Source organism: Abrus precatorius, unplaced genomic scaffold (genome assembly GCF_003935025.1).
Source record: "Abrus precatorius isolate BTA unplaced genomic scaffold, Abrus_2018 Scaffold2, whole genome shotgun sequence".
Taxonomy (NCBI): Eukaryota; Viridiplantae; Streptophyta; class Magnoliopsida; order Fabales; family Fabaceae; genus Abrus; species Abrus precatorius.
The window spans coordinates 31032231-31051959 of record NW_020874362.1 but is presented as its reverse complement, the minus strand read 5'-3'; the positions used below and the strand labels follow the sequence as shown (position 1 = coordinate 31051959).

The window sequence follows — 19729 nt, the reverse complement described above, 5'->3', positions numbered from 1 at the left end:
TTATTTTACTTAAAGAAATTGGTCAAATAAAATGTACGAAGTAAAAGAAAAGTAGTCTTATTTTGTTCCTTTTTTCCATCTGTTAAAGAGCACATTTTGACAAGTATCGCAGGTATCTACCATTTCAGAAACCAACTCTTGCGATTTTGCCATTCCCAGCTACTGATTGGGTTACGTGTCACAATTTGTGAGTAAGTTATACTAAAGAATGATTTAAACCTAGTATCTTCCCAAGAGCATCGAGCAAATCTTTGATAGTTATGAATGGTGAACTAATTACATTCACCGGTATCATCACTAATACAATGGGGCACCAATGTAAAAGAATAATAAATGCGCTCAGATACAGCATAAAACTAACAATAGGGCCCTCAATATGAGGGAAAATAAAATACAAAATTGATAACAGCGGCAAAAGAAAGGAAAAAAAAAAACCTAAAACAGAACAAGATAACAGTATGGCAGGACCCTGAATTTTGTAAATGTACAGAGAGCTTGTTACAGCCTTAACACATGAATATCATGCTCCAGGTAATGTACAGGCAGGGTGCGAAGGATCCTGAGTTTGTCATTCGACTCTTTAAACAGATGGTTCGACACAGCGGCTGCTAATTCATATACAAAACATAGCTCAGTTAATGTTCTGGGAGAGATTCCTGTAAAGGAACGGTTTCAATTCTGTTCTGAATTGGCATCATGTACAAAAAAGATGCCACTCCCTTGAAATTCAATCCAAATATATAATCAGATCAACCAGACCTCCAACAAAACCTTTCGACGTCCAAAAATGGAGTGTATGCCCTCTCACCAGATGGAAGGGGGAAAAAATGAAACAATCACTACCATAAATGCAATCAGCAGCAAGGCATGCTCACAAAATCATAGGTAACAGAAACACCCATCAAATTCTGAGTAGATCATGTCGCAGATGAAGATCTTGCATCGTTAGTTCTATTGGCACGGCACATACAATCCGGGCATGGAAAGCTGTAAATAGAATCATTCGGTCTTTTGAGCTCAACTCCCTTGGAATCACTATGCAACCTCATGCTCAGCAGTTGACGCTTGAGAGTTTTCCATCTGGAAATTAATTGACAGTTTAGTTACTTTCTTATTAAAAACAGCTACAGACCTCTCATTTGAACACAATAACTGTTCACAACTTACTAAAGTTAAAAGCAAAATAAACGAGAGCATGTGCTATAAAGAGAAATGCTAAAGATATTCTACTAACTAAACATACTGACTATCAACAGTTTCCTCCTAAACACAATTGGGAGTCACAAGTACAATTGGGCACAGTTGTAAATGCAAGAGTTGCATAAGTAGCATAATTATTCTATAAAGGAGATATTTCTTAGTGGAAGGAATACCCTAATTACACGAGTTTTCCAAGTGAATTCCATCCAGTTCAATATAATAATAAGGATAATTTCTTCAGAATGACCTTGTATTGATGTCACATCATGAAACTGTCTGTAACATATTTACTTTCAAATTCAAAATATGAGCCAAAGGATGGAGGAAACTTTTGTGCGGGATGAGGAACTTATCCAATTTATTATATCCTCATAACTAGAACAAAAAATACGCCAATATGTAGCATACATACCCTATATTGGGACTATCAAACAGTAATGCCAACTTCCGCTTATCAGGTTTAATTGTCTTAGCATGTCCACCATACAAGTATCTTCTGTGGCCCAGCAAAAAATGAGGGAAGTTACCCCCCTGAGTTGTGACAAACACCTCACTGTGAAGACAAACAGTGTAATCTATGGCAGCCATCCTGGAAGAATAATTCTAGAAGAAATAACTCAGTCAAAATCATAGCACTAAATCAATGCTGGAGTGAAACAAATAACAAATGTACAAATATGTACCCTAAATGGAGTAAGTTCCTCTTCAGAAGCTAGAGTCTCCTTAGTATGCAAATTAGGAAACATTTGGAGTAGTGGAGCCATTGTTTTCTCAGCATTATATATTTTTCCAGATGCCAAAAAGATAGATGTGTTCTTTGTGAAACCCATTCCCCTCAGCATCAGGCCAACCTAAAGAGATAGATGAAGGCACCATTACAATTAAAAAATTTAAACTGCAATTAGGAGAAAACCACAACAAATAACCTGCCAAAGGAACATCTTCAAGAAAAGTTTGGAAATGTCTAGCTAGACTAACCATTTCCAAACAGAAAGAAGCCCTGAAATCTCCTTCCTCTTCAAACAAAGACTAAAATAATAAAGCTTTAATGAGACAATTACCTCTAATGGGGTGAGGGGACACTTTCCATTAATCCTGATTGCTCCTGGACGTATAACTCGTCCAGGTTTAGTAAATTTCCCTTTCCAACCTCTTTCTCTAGCTGCAATCATGTCCTCTCTCTCCTGTTTTCCTCCATCAAAAACACAACAAGAGAAAGCAACCATATCCTGTGCATGGGAAACCATGTGCATCAATGGCAACAAAGATTAACACAGGGCATCAATTTGCTTAATTAATATACATTCATATCTGATCAAAACTAACCTCTTCAAAACGGAGATGTACAGAGACATATTTTCCGCCATTAATGGCACTACGTTTTCTCATTCTTTCAACTAAAGATTCACCTATAGTCAGTATAGGACTTGAAAACCGTAAAGCCTCATAATTTGCTAAACATCTGAGACGCTGGACAACTGGAGGAGCATCAAATGATAATCTATTTGCAAAAGGTGAAATCCTTATAACCCTGCATGAATAAATTGAGTTCAATATATATATAAAATTTCCAAGCTTCTTATCTTAATAAAATGAACATATTTGATGATAACAATTTAATGGTAAAATTATCCGCTGTTTGTTAGTCCCATTGTGAGTAACGAATGGAGCCTCATTTTGGTATTTAAGCCATAAGACACTCCCTCCCATAACAATAATACAAATGGACAACCAGCAAGAAGGAAAATATAATTAATATTTAATACAACTTTTTTCCAGTATTGCCCAAATGACCCCTTTCCTTTCCTTAGGAGAACATTCAAAGAACTTAAGCTCAAAACAGTGTACGTAAATATGCAATACTGCTCAGATGAAGCTCAAAAATAATCTTATTACATGCATAGATAAATTGTAAATTGAGAAGAATCCTAATTCCTAGCATGTCACTGAAGCAAAATATACCACAATACAGATAAAAGGCCAAAGGTCCAAAACACTTCAGCATTGTGCACTACTTTCTTCTCCCATATACCTAGGACAACTAAAAATTACTCCAAACTGTTTAACTGATATCTATTAATGATCAATAACAAAAAGGAAATAATTTACACAACAAACATCATATACTCACTTTTCTTCAAGTAACTTTGGGAGTACTACATCTCTGTAATACTGAATAGATGACCATGCCTTGATCCTGAAATTGTGAACATTCGTCATGTTGCTGCCAAATCTTTCCATTAGGTACTCAGGAATCTTGTCAACCACCCGTACATCATTTTTCAAGGTATTTATAAAATATTCATCATCATAAATGTCCTTGAATTTGCTGGATACATGAAACATTGTAGATTAGTTTAGTTTGTTTCAAAATAAATACCTTGATCAAAATCATTAAACACCAATAAACTCATTGCAACCAAGAAAATTTTGAAGTACTAATATAAATCCATGATATTCCATCTGATCAAATAGCTTACCAACAATAATATTCAACACTGGAAAAGGTTCTTTCCTCTAATAAAAGATGATCATCGGAAAAGATAGTACAATGTCACACCATTTAAATGTCTCAACTACTTAATTTACACTGAAAGAAATTTGAACAAGTAGTTTCAAATGAAAATTTCTGGCATTTCAGCAATCCAAGTTTCATGACACAAATTAAATGCATCCCACTTGATTACAATGTCTCTTGTGGGATATAGGTTTTCAACTTTTTCCTGTTTTGAGGGATTTCTTAACCTCTAGCAGTTGAAACTTGAAGTGATAACATAACAAACCAACCTAGGATCTTTCCATATGCTATGATAATGGAAATTAGGGATCACAAGGGTAGCATTGAGATATCCAGCCACAGCAACTGCATTGCATACCTACAAAGCATTGATATTATTCAAAAAATAGATGAGTCAAGGGTAAAAATACATTAAGCATGCTTTGAATACAAACACAGAATGTACAAGAAACACTTACCGATGTCCTTTGTTGATTTAAGCCACCATTAGCCTCTACATATATGTATCCATTTGATTCAGGTAGGCCTATCAAAAATTTAAGAAATATACCTTAATAGTTAACAAAACACAGTACGCTGGCAGAAGATAGAAACACTAGTTCCCCAGATATATTAAAAGTGAAAAACAGCAATGGCAACAACATCATCTTGGGCCGAATGTATTCCAACAAGAATGATACAATCCATAAATTAATTGGCAATTCACTGCTTTCAATAAAAGATTTCACTTCACAATATTTTTTTTCCTATAGATAGAAGGACATGCTCTTGACAATTGACACAAATGGAGCTGAACACCCAATAGATGCCATAAACAAAAGTTTAGAGATAAAAAGACATCATAAACCATCAAAAGCTTAAGCTTTTAGGTGAAGAAACATGAATGGTTTTATATTATATCTCTAACAAGCCCCACCACACAAGAGCCCTTTGGGCTTAAAGGTTGACAAAGTATAGACAGGCATGTCTACACTGTGCCTAAATTCATTTTTATCAGAAGAGTAGAGGTGGCAAGGATCAAAGTCTTGACAATCTGATCATAGAGGCTTTGAAATCAAATTAGAAAAGAATTGGACACAGCGCAACCCCACAAGCTAACTCAAAGGGAGGATTGTCCGAAACTTAAGTATTTTGACCATATGTCTAGCCAATATAAGATATCTTAAAACACCCTCCTCAAGCTTAGGACTAGACACCTAAAGCATGATATTTGTAAATGTAGACATTTATAGATGGCTGGGCCCAACATAAAACCAGATAGGCTCTAATACCATGTCGTAGACCATCTATCCAAAAGGTGAAAAACACATGAATAGTTTCTGTTATATCTCTAACATAAGACATCCTAAAAAAATGTAAGCATTCAGCTCCAACAAAAGGAAACAAATGAGTACCAACAAGTAATAGACAGATCAATGGTACCAAAAGCACCAAAAACATTATCTAGAACAAAAAAATAAGAGAAAAAGGAAATTGTCATCATTTACTTTGCATCAATACAATTCGTATTATACCTTCTGTTGATCTGTTTACACATGGTTTCCACTCCCCACCTCTATATGGACTCTTCCATATTGTCGATATCTGAAAGGAAATTTGCTAGCTTTGTCACAAAAAGTTGCCAACTAGACCCAAAAAAACAACTGACAAGTACGAAGACTTGAAAAGTACTATACAAGAAACCAACAAAAAGAACCAAATTTTGAAAGAAGTATAATATCTGTAAAAGAAAGATGCATGATCAGAATCAAGTATCCTCCAAAAGTTAGTGGGTCGTCATAACCAAGAACAATATGAAAGCCTCTGAAGAAACTATCCTTACAAGAGCTGAAAAATATACCTAAACAACTGATAACTTTAGTTGCCAGCAATCAAGAAAAATGTTAGAACAATATTACCTAATTACCATCAAACATGAAATTATCCCACGTGAAGGCATGAATTCTCAATTTCTAAAGAATGACACCTCAAATTCTTAATATATACACTATACATAAGCAGAAATAGCCCTTTTTCTTTATTTTGGTACTATCATCTCAAAGGAATCCCTTGGGATCTGGGGCAAGACTAGTTTGATTTTAAAAAGAATATAGCTAGAAGATAAGCACAAGACAGCAGCAACAAGAAATTTAATGCTTCTGCCGATCACCCAGTGCCACCCGGCTTCCTTACCAAGAACCCCATGTCAGGTTTCCTCCCTTGTGAATCTAAATGTCACACTTAAGCTTTCAATCAAATCATTAGGTATTAAACACTTAATCTCATGAGCTCCCTCATAACTGAGAAAAAGAAGGAACTTCGATAACACTCCATTGTGTGGCTAATATTAAGCACTACAAGCACCAATTTTAATCAATCTTATACATTATCATTTATACAGATTTTGAAATTCAGCTATTGAATGGAAAAGAGAAAAAATGAGAATATATTTAACATGCATGTATAACAATAATCTAGGTCAAATTCAGGTATATGTAGCACAACTACTAAATCTCAGTCCAACAAAACTCTTAATATGACTCCCAAGTCCTAACAGAATAAGTTGATAACAATCCTAACATTCTCACAGTTAATTGATTAAAGGATTTTCTAGTGGCTGAAAGCAACAACATATATGAAACCAGAGGACGATTTAAACCAAATTCCTCTATGAGAAATTTCCAATCCAATCACAGTTTTAAATCACTTTATCAATCATTTACTAGCATTGCTGCGCCTCAATAACTTGACCAGAAAAATGCATCAATTACAGAGCACAAAAGCTCTTCCATAAGAAAGGTATATTCGAAATCTAGACTCAAACCGCAAAGGTTAAAGCTACATTCGAAACCTACAACAGAATAAGCCAAGAGAACCGAAACTCGATTTCAAACATTCCAAAATATACATATTTAATTAGAAAAACCTGATAAATTACGAATCATCAAAATTCATCAATAAATAATTAAGTTATGAAGAGATTTGAAACTGAATCGAACCGCATCGGCAGAGGAATTATCGGAATCCATATCGGAGCGAAGCTTGGCGTATAGCTGAGGGCTACGGTAGAGGGAACCGGGAGCAGGGCGGTGTTTGATGACCGGAACGACATCGAATGAGGCGGTTCCCATGTAGAGAAGCATGCCGGAGATGTAGATGAGAGGAGCGAAGAGGAAAACGCCTTGTCGTCGAAGCAGAACCGAAAGGAACATCCAACTAAGCCGCTGCGCAGCGGTCCGACCGCCCCCCCGGTTCGGGGAGAACCGCCCGGCCTTGGACCGCCCGTGGCGGAGCCTCGGCGACCGGAGAGGCGACGGCGGCGGCGACGGCGTCGAGTGCCCACTGCTCGGTAGCCGGTTGTACGGGTGCATTTGGGATCAACCTTTCTACATCACAACAACTCTCTCTCTCTCTCTCTTTACACCGCAGCGCGATGTAATAATACTCCGAGAAAACGACACCGTTTGGGGTCCTCGGAATGAATTTGATTTTCTGAGAGAGAGAGAGAGCGCACGTGGGGTGGCTAGCTGGGCAATGCAATGCAGTGTGCAATTATGCAACTCAGAGATGAATAGAAAGGTATTTGTTTTGGTTTGATGGAGAGGGAAATGCAATAAGGGAAAAAGGCAAAGGCCAACGCATGCACCTCTTGTGTGTTTTTATTTATTTATTTATTTATTTATTTTTGGTTTATTATTTTTTAATTGTGAGTGCAGATGCGTGAAGAAAGGTATCATGCAGATCAGATGAGAGAAGGTTAATGTGTTCCTACAAATTGTGCTTTTCTCAGAGTGGTAATAAAAACATCATCAGCTTCTTGGAATTTTATTTCGAGGCTCTCGTTTGGTTTCCTGAACAGGTACAAAATGCCATGATTTTGGATTTTGACCTTCCCAACAAAGAAGAAAATGGAGTTTGATGACTCATCTCTAGTTTGCCAATGTGCTGTTCTCTTTCTAATCTTATTTCTTTTTCTTTTTTTTAGTGTAACTAAACTTATCGTATCTACTTGGTGGCAGATATTCTTAAGTATCCATTCATTTAGATGTTTTAGCAAATCTCTTGCGTTTGTTAAAAAATATTATTATTTTCTTTAAGTCTTTCAAACGGTAGTTAAAATTAAAATTATCTATAATAACTGTTTATTTGAACATCTTAATTTTTTTTCCAAATTTAAGAATTTATATGGAAACTTAAAATGAAAATGCTATTGTTAGTAAGTGATTATGTTAAACTCTTAAAACTCGATTAATATAGTACTTGGTGACAGTGAAGTTACGAGAAATATACAATGAAAAAAATAACAAATGATAATATTTATTTAAGCATATGATTTATTGAATATCGATATTTAAGAAAGAGAAAACAAATAATTAGTATAATATTTTAAAATATTATTAAAATTTTAAATTATAATAATATTTTAAATGTGTCTTATAAAAATATTAAATAATATTATTATAAGTTGTTTAAACTTCACTGTAAAAATTGAGGCTAGCATTTTATTTTAACTATCAGATATCATTTATATTAGATTATTAGAATGGTATTTTTTTAAATAGAAAAAAAATATGTATAAAAGTATTATTATTAAAATTAATTAATATATATATTTATAATTTATAAATACTAAACTTCAAATTTTCATCATTTGAAGTAATTTTTTAATTAAGCATTTATTTGTTAATTTAATATTAAAATAAAGTTTGAGTTTTTCATAATTTATTTTTTAACTTTAAAATTTATCTTTTTATTTATTTTTATTTAATATAATAAAAGATTTACTATTTAAGAATTCATGTTTACATATTATATATTTTTGAGAAGAAGAAAAAATGGCTAAAATCTTAATGTGAAAAATAACAAAATAAAAACTAAATTATTAAAGAAAAATAGTTAATATAAAAAAGGATAATTAAAAAAATATTTGAACAACTTGATCAACATTCATATTGGCAAGATTGATAATACAAAAATTAGCTCATCTTAAATACATAAACAAGGCAAACATCTCAATTATAAGCTAGCATATCCTAAATTACTTTGATAATAGAAACATATAAGAGTAGGTTAAAGGACCAATATGAGAAAGTTGAATAACATAAAGACAATTAGAGTAATAAGTGATAGAAAAAATGCAAAGATCTTAAGCAATGTGACAAGATCTTGGTATATGACAATTGGTTCTTAAAAGAATATCATTTGCTTCTAAATAACCAAAGAAACTATCATTTCATTAAATATATAGTTATGAAATATACTTCCAAAACTTATTTTATCATACCTTTAAACACATTCAAAGTTATTATTACTTGCATGAAAGAAAAGTTTAAGAAATCCACCAAAGAGGACCAAAGCAAAGAATTTTGGAATAAAGATACTTAAATTTTATGAGTAAGATAAATATCAACTATAATTTTATGTAAAAAATTATTTGTGTTAAGCAAACAAAAATCATTACAATTTTTTTAAATTGCCCACAAAAAGGTAATAAACAAATGATTTTGATAATTTAGAAATTTAAATAATCAAAGTTTTAAATTTATTAAAGACACAAAAAAGGGTCTACTTAGTAGTCAAGAATCTTCCAAATGCATCTAATAATATTGGATTTACAAAAACAACGTAAAATTGATCCCTATGATATCAACCTTAAATAGAAGAGTCAAAAAGATTTTGAGTATAGAGAATTACAAGAAATCAAATCTTGCACCCAATAACTAGAAAAAAAAATTCATGCATGTGGAGTTTCCAAAGCCAAACTCAAAGAAAAATAGTTGGAAAAAGATAATAGTTTATTAATCAATTATATCCACTCTTAATCAAATAAAGTCTGTTAATATTATGACTCCAAATTAGATAATTAGAAATATCTTTTAAAAGGAGAAAATGAAAAAAGTTTATTAAGGGTTTGATTTAGTTTTGCTTTTCAGTTTTTAAAAATTATATTTTAAAATAATTTTATAAAACTATTTTTAAGAAAAGAATGAAAATAAAATTTGTTTGGTAATTTAATTTTTTAAACTATTTTTAAGATAAGAAAATAAAAAAACTTGTTATTTATTTTTAAAAACTAAAAAAAATGTGTTTGATTTTATATATATATATATATATATATATATTTAATATTTAATTTTAGTATTTTTTTTATTTAATTGAATATATATTTTTTATATTTAAAATAAAATATTGAATTGAAAAATTATTAAAACAAAGTTGTAAAGTTATTGATGCGAGCCGAGAAGTCATGAGGATGCTGAAAGGTTGCTGGTACTCAAGGAGATGTGAGAATGTTGTGAAACCTTAACCTACTTGATAAATGCTTTCTATACTTGATCCTACATTGTAATTCATGAATGATAATTGAGAGTTTTAAGCTATTCATTGAGAAAATTTACTATTATTAATTTCATTTTATTCATATTTCAGGAAAAAGGATCAAGAAGTGAAAGCCTTAAAGATGTCGAGAATTGAAGAAAAAAAGAAACCAGAGATATACACGGGCAAGTACATGCCCGTGTATATGAGCGTGTATCTCACTGGTCGTGTCAATTGAAATGTATCATCAAGACCAGAGATGTACACGGCCAGATACATGGCCGTGTACATGAGCGTGTACTTTTATGGAAAGCTTTGAAAGGTATCTATTAGAAAACAGAGATGTATACGGCCAAGTACATGGCCGTGTACTTTTACGCGCGTCAGAAATTTAACTTTTGCGAGAAAATTAACCTTAAGATAATTTCTATAAAAGGAGAACTGAACTCAAACCTAAGGGAGGCAGTTTTTGAAGACGAAAGACTCAGAGACGGCAAGAGGATGAGATTAAGCATTTTATTTCATCTCTTTTGTAATTTTAATTTCAAGATGTTTAGGTTCTAACTTTCCTTTGAGTATCTAGACGTAATGAATCCTAATTGACTAAATTTTCTGGAATTCTTCTAATGTTATTTCATGTTCCTTTCTCTTGGGTTTAATTGAGTAGTATCAATTTTCTCTATCCTGTTTTCTTGTTTGAATTTGAGTAAAATTTTTGCATGAATTTAACATTGCTCAATTAAAAAGACTTAAATGTATTTCTAGAGATAGAAAGACGTGAGTTTTCTGTATTAGGATTAACCCTAATTATGGAATTCATAATGAACTTAATGCAACCTAGGGGTATTAATTAAGGAAGAGATTCCGATTAATCAACTGAGGGTTAGGAATCATTATCCTTGAGAAATGTATTGATTTAAATTAGAATTTCCTGCAGCGATAAGGGTTTGGAACTAAGTAGTTGAAGAAGAATTTCAGTTATTTGGACACTTAGGGAGATTTACCGTCTAGATACTTGCCTTTTTACATTGAATACCTTTAGTCATAATTTTTTATAATTTATTTTCACTAGAATATCTGTTCCTTTTAATTTATTATTCTTTTACTTTTAGCAATTTCATCAACAAGGTTTATTTCTCATATTTATTAACAATTACGCAATTAAGGAAAAGTTTCTTAATAACAGTCCCTGTGAATACGACACTTGGTACTTTAATTTTAATTTTAATAATATTACTTTGACAACGGGTACACTTGCCCAGTGATCAGTTTTTACACACCACTACTTCATTTACATTTTTTATTTAATTAATTTATTTACAAGAATGTCATTAATGGAAATAAATTTTTCGTATTTTGTAAATTTTAAAAAGAGAAATCAAAATTTAAAAATAAAAATACCTTAGAAGCTATTCTGTATTTTATTTTTAAAAATTAAAAATAAAAACTTATTTTTAAAAATAATTTTTAAAATTTAAATTAACAAACAAATTTTGAAGTTTTTAAATTTTAAAAACTGAAAAAGAAGGAGAAATAAATGGCCCCTAATTCTTTTTTAAATAATGAGAAAGAAAAATGTAAGTGCAAAACTTTTAAAATATTAATTAATTTTATTTTACTTATCTTTTATACGCAATTACAAGTTAGAAACATGAGTAAAATAAACCTTTTCTTAAGTTAAATCTTTATTAATTCAATTTAAAAAGAAATTTTCTCATTATCAACTCTAAAAACTAAAATAATATCAATCTTTTAACACAATTACCTTTTTTTAAGAAATTTCAATTTTTATTTAAAAAGCAAGAATATTCTAACCCAACTCATATTTGTCTAAAATGATTTAAACTCAAAGTTTCTTAAAATTATTAACCACCGACTAAAAGAATTTGTCTGACATAAAAACATTAACTAACATAAAATGATGCAGATTCAATCCACTAAAATGTTTAAACTTAACAATAGAAGTTTACTTAATTGAATGAAGACCTCTATTATTGTTCTTAGCCCAAAGAAAATTATGCAAAACTGAGGATAGTTTATTATAAACAAAATTTGACATCTAAATATTTTACATAGTATAAATTTAAATTAATGAAATGGCTAAAGAAGAGTTAACATTCTAATTCTACTTAATAAATTTAATTTTTATCAACTAATCTATATGAAATCTTGTTAATGATAAAACTAAAATCATTAATTTTAACTCTTCCTAGAAAAAATAAGAACACCTAAATATCTACTAATATTATATGTAAATATACTATTGGATATAGAATAGAACTTATCTTTCTTGATAGTTGGGATGCCTTTAGAACAAAATGGCTTAACTTTTTGCAAACTAATTTTGAAATTAAAGACTTAAAAAGAAAAAAAAAATTACTTCAAATGTTTGATTTTGTTAACTAATTTCAATTTGCAAAAAATTTTCTTAAAAAATTAATAAAATTAGTATTTTCATTCTCATTTAATGGTTAAATTTAATTTTATACTTTAACTTTATTTTGTTTCATTTTGGTTCTCTAACTCTTAAGAATATTTCAAATAGATTCTTTCTATTAAAAACTTTAACTTCATTAACTTTTTTTTTTTTGGCTAAATGTCAGGCAATGTTCATCATCTTCTTTAAATTTATATGCATTATTCATCATCTTCTTTATCATATTTTAGCTTTCTCCTCTACTTTTTTCTCTTCTTCTTTCCCTTTATCTTCCTCTTCAATTTCTATTTTTTGTTCTCTTAAAAATCCTCTCACAGAAAATATGGATGTGATGGTTATCATCCTAAGGCTCCATTATCACTTCAAGGAGAAAATATCTTTGTTTTTGCTAACACAAGAGACGTTGTCATTGATTTATGAAATATTCTCAAGAATAATGTAAATTTTGAAGTAATGGAGGAGGTGAAATAATACAACAACAATGAAGAAGAAGCAAATATAGTAAGAGTAACCTCATGGTAACAAGATTGGCGAAGTGCATGTTAGGTGTTTGTTGAAGAAAAGAAAAAGAATAAATATAAAGAGATGGAAGAAAAAGTTGAAACCTCTTAGCAAAAAAGAGGCAAATTAGTATTTTTAATAGAAATAATTTATTTAATTTTAAAAGTTAAAAAACTAATATGAATCAAAATAAAGTTGAAAGATAAAATCAAATTTAACATGTAAAAGATAAAAATACTAATTTTATAAAACAAAAATAGAAGATAGATTTGTAGATTATTTTAAATTATATATAAAGTTTGACAGGTAGATGAAATGATTATTAATTATTATTATTATTTTACTAATGCATCATATTTTTTCTACATTTAATATTTTATTTAAATTTAAATATTAAAAATATATTTTTTAACGTAATCTTATTTAATATAATAAAATATTAATTATTAAATAAAATAATTTACTCCTTTTAAATTAATAAATTTATTAAATTTTAAAAAAGAATATAATATCATTTTATTACTTATTTAAAAAACTATTTTATTTTAATAATATTTACAGAGTGTACAAAAAATTCACCAATATAAAATTTTTAAATCATATATTATAAATAAATTTTGAATTATAAATTTTTAAAATTATAATAAAACAACATTCACATTAATTTTTTACATGTAGTTTCTTAGAAGATTATTTTATAAATATTCATGATAAGATAAAAATTAAAATAAAATACTCGAACGAGCTACCAACTAAGTACGTGATTAAACTATAAATTGTAATTTAAAAATGTTGAAAAAATATAAATAATTTTTAAAAAAATTAAAAATATAAACAAAATAATTTGAATTTTAGGATTTTTTTTATAAATAAATTAAAAAAATTTATTATTCCTTAAATATCCTAAAATAAAAAAAAAATTACGTAAACATCTTGAAAGTACTTATAATAAAAGTTGATTTAAATTAATTTTTATTTTTATTTTAAAAATTTTTACACATAAATCAACTTTTATTGTAGTTTAATTTTTTCTACACAAAAAGTCGATTTAAATCTACTTTCATCTTTGTTTTAAAATTTTTTTATACAAACATCGATTTAAGTTGATTTTTACTTTTAATTTTTTTTATACGAGAGTCAATTTAAATTAAATTTCATTCTATATTTAAATTTTTATATAAAAATTAATTTAAATTAATTTTTTAAAATTTATTTACACATAATTTAATTTAAATTAATTTTGACTCACACATAAATATATTTTAATAAAAAATTAATTATAATTAATTTTGTAATACATAATTTAATTTAATTTTGTATAAAAAATTTAAAAATAGAATAAAAGTTGATTTAAATTAACTTATGTATAAAAAAATTTTAAAAGTAAGATAAAAATTAATTTAAATCGTGTAAACAAAATTTTAAAATCAGAATGTTATGTAAAAATTTTCAAAAATTGACTTTATACGTACTTTAAGTCTGTTTATGTAAATTTTTCTTTTTTTAGGATATTTAGAGAATAATGAATTTTTTTTATTTATTTATGAAAAAAAAGCCTAAATTTTAAGAGTATATTATTTACTTTTTGTGTATTATATTTTATTTTAAAAACAAAAAACTATTTTTTAAAAAAGAAAATAAACATGTTATGCTTTTCAAACAACCAAACTGAATTTGAGGATTAGATTAGATTACCAGAATTTGACTTTCTGAGAGCTGAGACCGCAATCGTAGTGGGTACCTAGGCAAGTACACCAAGATTGAACAGTGGATCTCAGTTGTGAAGAGCACAAGACATTATGGGTATTCTTAGTTCAGAACAACTCCAATCCTTCAACTCACAAGGTACTTTTTCCGCTTTGAACATAATTCCTAGTCCTCAATTCAACCAACCAACCAACCCAATCTGTGGTACATGTGCAGGTTATCTTGTGATTGAATCGTTTGCTAGTGACGATGAGATTGAAGCCATGATGAAGAGGATGGAACAGTTGGTGGATGAGTTTGATCCTTCTTCCACCGCCTCTATTTTCTCCACCAAGAACCAGGTTACTCCTTATGCTGTATTTTTCTGTCTCCCTTTAATTGGACTATTTATCTGTTCTCTTACTCTTGCTCTTTCTTTGTTTTTTTTCTTTTTCAGCAACAATCTACTGATAATTATTTTTTTGAGAGCGTGGACAGAGTTTCGTTCTTCTTTGAGGGTATTAAAAAAAATTCATCTTTTCAGTTTTAGAGTAATTGGGTTTCTTGAAAGTTTGATTTTTTGTTTTTCTGTTTCACTTTTGGTAGAAAAAGCATTTGGGGATGAAGGTAAATTAAAGCAGCCGAAGCAACTCTCCATAAATAAAGTTGGCCACGGTAAGCTTTTCAATATTCTGATATTTCATCTCTCTCTCTCTTTCTGTCTCTGAAGTTGAAATGGAATTGGGTAGTCTCTGTTTAGTGTTCACACAATGTGTAGTCTAGTTGAATTAGTTAGTTTTATGGTTTATGACAGTGGGGGAAACTGTTTTTCTCGATGTGTAAACTTTTTAGTCTTTTAAATTTGATGGAATGGAACCACCTGTCCAGACTGGTGAATGCATGAGCTATGAGAGTAGCATTATTCCTTGTAAATTGAATTGGTTTCCTTTGAATCTCATTTTCTTTTTTTGTGGGCTGGGGTGTTCTGTGATTTTCTGCAGCCCTTCATGAGATTGAACCGGCATTCGAGAAGTTTTCTACTTCTGAGAAATTTTCTAGTTTGATGTACTCCTTGGGTTATAAGAGACCTGTAATCATGCAGTCTATGTACATATTTAAGGTACATCTTCTTCTGCCTTTGTGAACCACAAGTGCTGATCTGCCTGATCATATAGATGAAAATTGAGAAACTTAAGTTAAGTGCTTTGTTGTGTTATGGCATTGCATATGAGCGATAGATATGTGAATTGGTTGGAAATCATGAATGTGTTCTTTTCCTTTCCTTGTTGGAGGTGGGGAGGGAGGGAATTGTATGATTTGCTTCTTTATAATTTGTACTCTAATTTGGCAAATGTACTTAACCCTTCCCCATTTTAATATCGTTTCTTGTGTCGGTTGCTTCTATAGTTTGCAATCAAACTAGCATATGCTTGAAAACTGTAGTGTTATAATTTTAATCAAGGAAATCTTTGGTATTGAGTCATTTAACTGAGAATAGAACTTGTATTTTCATTTATTTAACTGATAATAGAACTTATTTAAAGTTGCTTTTGATATACCATGCATGTAAGTTTGTTTTTTATTTGCTTACTTTTGAATTTGATATTGTTGTATGATCTGTTGGATACTTTTGTAGATATATTTTTGGTTGGTTATTTCAGCATTGCTGTGTTTCGAACTGAAGACCCACCCATTTTTCTATATGTAGTTAACATATTAAATCTGATTGGATTTTTAGTTTTTGTTTCTCTTTTCCAATCATGCTACAATGAGTATTTTTTGCTCCAACTTGTTTGTACTGGAGTTTCATAAACATGCTATGATTTTCCATTTTGAAATGCATTGAAGTGCATGGCCAGAAACCTTGTTTTCAATGGTCTCAAGTTGTTTAACTATTTGATGTTTCAAATGTGAAAACAAAATTAAGGATATCGTTATGTGGAATTTTTATATGGCCATATGGAGCATGTAAGAATAGATGTATTTGATGCCTGGTCATTATCATTACCTGATCATGAATTTTTTTTTTGGCAGCAACCAGGCATTGGGGGTGAAGTAGTGCCACACCAGGATAACTCGTTTCTTTATACTGAACCACAAACGTGCACAGGGCTATGGCTTGCCCTAGAAGATGCAAAGATATTAAATGGTTGCCTTTGGGCGATTCCTGGATCTCACAAAAGTAGCTTTATTCTTCTTTTGGTTTATTTGTTACATAGATTATTCACCCTTTACTTGGTTGATCTCATCTAATCTTTTTTCTTTTTTTTGCATTCTATGTTTGCTGAAGATGGGCTTGTTAGGAGGTTCTTAAGAGATGAAGTTGGTGTCAAATTTGATCGACCATCACCATCTTATGATCAAAAAGATTTCGTTCCTATTGAAGTAAAAGCTGGGTCTTTGGTTGTCATCCATGGGGATCTTATCCACCAAAGGTTTGCTAAAAGTTAAAACTATTCTCTCTAGATGATGTGTATCCTGAAGTATAGAAAGATAGCTTCCTCTGAAGGTGAGTTCATGATATCCTTGTTCATATGCTTTTCTTTGCAGCTTTGAAAACCATTCGCCAAAATCAAGGCATGCATACAGCTTGCATGTGGTGGATACTGTTGGCTGCCAATGGGCACCAGAAAATTGGTGAGTTTAGATAATGGGAAGAGTTTGTTATATAGCACTTTTCTACCTTTTGGAGCTTAGTTATATGTGATTTATATGGTCATATTAATAATACACGATTCACCTATTCCTTGATTGAATCACTTAGATACCGACCACTTTTATTTCTTCCTTAGTTTTGGGTGTTTAGTACCCTTTGCCTCCTATTTTTGTTAGAGCTTGCGTTATTCTTACATCTGTGCTGGTATCACAAGTTGAAAGTCTTCCTTAATCCCAATGTCTGACACTTGCAACTGCAAAAGAATTGTTTGTTTTAATGATAAAGGTAAAAGTTACATATTTTCTGGCAAAAAATCATCAGAATACTTTGCCAAATCTCGCAAGTTTCTAACTTGTTTGGTAAATGTTGTTAATGAAAAAACCATTTTGCCAATGGGGTAGCTTAAGCTTCTAGTGTTGCCCTTGCACTAGCTAAAATATCAAAGACAAGTCCCTACATAATACATCTTTATGCATTGTTTTTCAAGGTGAGAATTGATAATCAGGGGGAGCCTGTGAGTTTTCTGTTTCATATGTAATGTGGATTTAGCATCTGTTCCAACTCCTTGGTGGATTTTGCTAAACGCTTCTTTTTGTCAAATTTTCTTTCAGGATCAGACGAAAAGTGGAGCCAGAACCACTCTATGTGAGCTGACCAACTTTAACCAGATTTTTCTAAAAAAAAATTCCAAAAAAAATTAAAAACTCTTTTAAAAATGGAAAACAAACATACCCTAAATGTTTAATTTGCAAGCTTGTACAATAAATGTTTTTCATTTGTCGTTAAAGCATTGTAATAATGTCAACTCGTTATGGGTTGGCACTGATTACTAGATTCCATCTCTTTGGCTTCCGGATATGAATAATCATAGTTTAATAGTTTATATTTGTGGATCTCGCCAACGAGCGTCCTAGAAGTACAAATAAAGAAATTAATGAGGGTATTATTGATTTCTCTTTTAAAAAGAGTTTTTTATTTTTTTTTAAATATAGTATAAATTTATACTATAATTAGAAAAAAATTAAAAATACTTTTAAAAATAGAAAACAAATATACCCTAAATCATGTAAGAAGTTCATATAAAATCATGGTGATTATCTATTAATAACACTTTTTAATATTTTTTTTAATTTTAAATTTCTTAACTAGTACTTTTAGGATTTTTGGTAGCATTTGCCTTTATGTTTATACCAAATTATTTTTTTATGCCCTTGATAAAGGTTTGTTGTATCATCACAGGGTTATATGTAACATTCTACACTTTAATTTAAATAAAATGAGATATATTAAAGTATAATTAGAATGGATTTTGATGAAATTTACAAAATAAATAAATAAATAAAATAATGATGTCATCAGTGATATTATATACGCGTACATTTTATGTATAGTATAAGTGTACAGTATTTTTAGTGTGAATAGTAATCACGAACAGTATTTTCAGTGTGAACAGTAAGAGGGTGAATAATGTTTTTGGCGATAAACAGTCAATTTCAAAAAATTTCTATAAAATGGAGTTTCACACAAAGTTTTATTTCTTCACTCGTATCCAAGGTTCTTAAAGGTTTTAAGACTATACCTCACCATTTTTTCTCATACTAAATTATCATAAACTTATATTTCTCTTTAGATATGTGATTCTACGTTCGTTCTAAAGGATTTCAAGTAAGTTTCTCTAAGTTTGAAGTTAGATTTACTGTTCGTTTCTCCTCTTCTTCTTTTTCTTATAGATGTTCATGGTGTTTTTAGAAAAAACTTTGTTCTAGAGTTAATCTTTGTAAAAGCTGTGTTTTGAGGTAAGTGAGCTCTATTTTATCATTTTGTTATGTTTATTACTTGTATGTTCATAGATCTTGTCATATGTGTGATTATATGTGGAATAATCCTTGTTTTATGAAAAATAATCAATGAAAAATGAGAATAATTGGTTGTTTATGTGATTTTATGATGAATACATGGTGAAAATGTGTTATTATGTTCAAATAGTGCACTATACCTTATCATATCGATTATTTTCGATATAGCCTTATAACCTTTGAGAACCTTGAATATGAGTGAAGAAATGAAAATTTCGTGTGAAACTCTCTTTTTATAGAAAATTTTTAAAATTTACTATTCACCGTCTTACTGTTCACGCCAAAAATATTATTCGGGATCACTATTCATGCTGAAAATATTGTGCATGCGTATTGTAGACAAAGGGATGGCAATGGGTAAAGTACCCGATGGGCACCCGCAAAATTTACCCATAATGGGTAGGGTATTTACTCGCTATACGGGTACGGGTATGGGTGTGGGTAAAAACCCGCAAATTTTAATGGGGATGGGTGCGGGTATGGGTATCTAAGTACCCATCCCGCCCCATACCCACATATATATATATATATATATATATATATATATAAATATATATATTATGTTTGAACTTTATTCT

General features: G+C 30.1%; 2 protein-coding genes across 3 annotated transcripts; one reads left to right on the top strand and one right to left on the bottom strand.

Annotated features, from left to right (window-relative positions):
- Positions 1–290: 290 nt before the first annotated feature.
- LOC113858411 (protein ESMERALDA 1-like) lies at positions 291–7360 on the bottom strand. Its single transcript, XM_027491067.1, has 10 exons — positions 6697–7360; positions 5233–5302; positions 4177–4244; positions 3988–4076; positions 3332–3529; positions 2527–2731; positions 2262–2429; positions 1884–2051; positions 1613–1803; positions 291–1080 (listed from the first exon to the last, which is right to left on the bottom strand). The coding sequence occupies exons 1-10, from the start codon at positions 7066–7068 to the stop codon at positions 918–920; spliced, it is 1692 nt and encodes a 563-aa protein (XP_027346868.1). The 5' UTR covers positions 7069–7360; the 3' UTR covers positions 291–917.
- A 7269-nt stretch (positions 7361–14629) lies between these two features.
- Positions 14630–18177, top strand: LOC113858617 (phytanoyl-CoA dioxygenase). Of its 2 annotated transcripts, none has more exons than XM_027491328.1 (9): positions 14630–14798; positions 14877–15001; positions 15097–15157; positions 15246–15314; positions 15641–15759; positions 16674–16821; positions 16930–17074; positions 17190–17276; positions 17907–17980. In XM_027491328.1, the coding sequence occupies exons 1-9, from the start codon at positions 14753–14755 to the stop codon at positions 17947–17949; spliced, it is 843 nt and encodes a 280-aa protein (XP_027347129.1). In that variant the 5' UTR covers positions 14630–14752; the 3' UTR covers positions 17950–17980. The 2 variants fall into 2 exon arrangements, with proteins under 2 accessions (XP_027347129.1, XP_027347130.1); XM_027491329.1 differs by having other exon boundaries at positions 14657–14798; positions 15138–15157; positions 17907–18177.
- The last annotated feature ends 1552 nt before the right edge of the window (positions 18178–19729 follow it).

Excerpts from the sequence above, each read along its gene's own strand:
- LOC113858411 (XM_027491067.1), bottom strand. The coding sequence starts at position 7,068 with ATGCACCCGTACAACCGGCTACCGAGCAGTGGGCACTCGACGCCGTCG. Across the intron at positions 1,804-1,883 it reads AGGAACTTACTCCATTTAGG|AATTATTCTTCCAGGATGGC; the intron begins GTACATATTTGT and ends TATTTCTTCTAG. Across the intron at positions 1,081-1,612 it reads TTTGATAGTCCCAATATAGG|ATGGAAAACTCTCAAGCGTC; the intron begins GTATGTATGCTA and ends ATTAATTTCCAG.
- LOC113858617 (XM_027491328.1), top strand. The coding sequence starts at position 14,753 with ATGGGTATTCTTAGTTCAGAACAACTCCAATCCTTCAACTCACAAG. Across the intron at positions 16,822-16,929 it reads GATTCCTGGATCTCACAAAA|ATGGGCTTGTTAGGAGGTTC; the intron begins GTAGCTTTATTC and ends TGTTTGCTGAAG. Across the intron at positions 17,277-17,906 it reads CAATGGGCACCAGAAAATTG|GATCAGACGAAAAGTGGAGC; the intron begins GTGAGTTTAGAT and ends ATTTTCTTTCAG.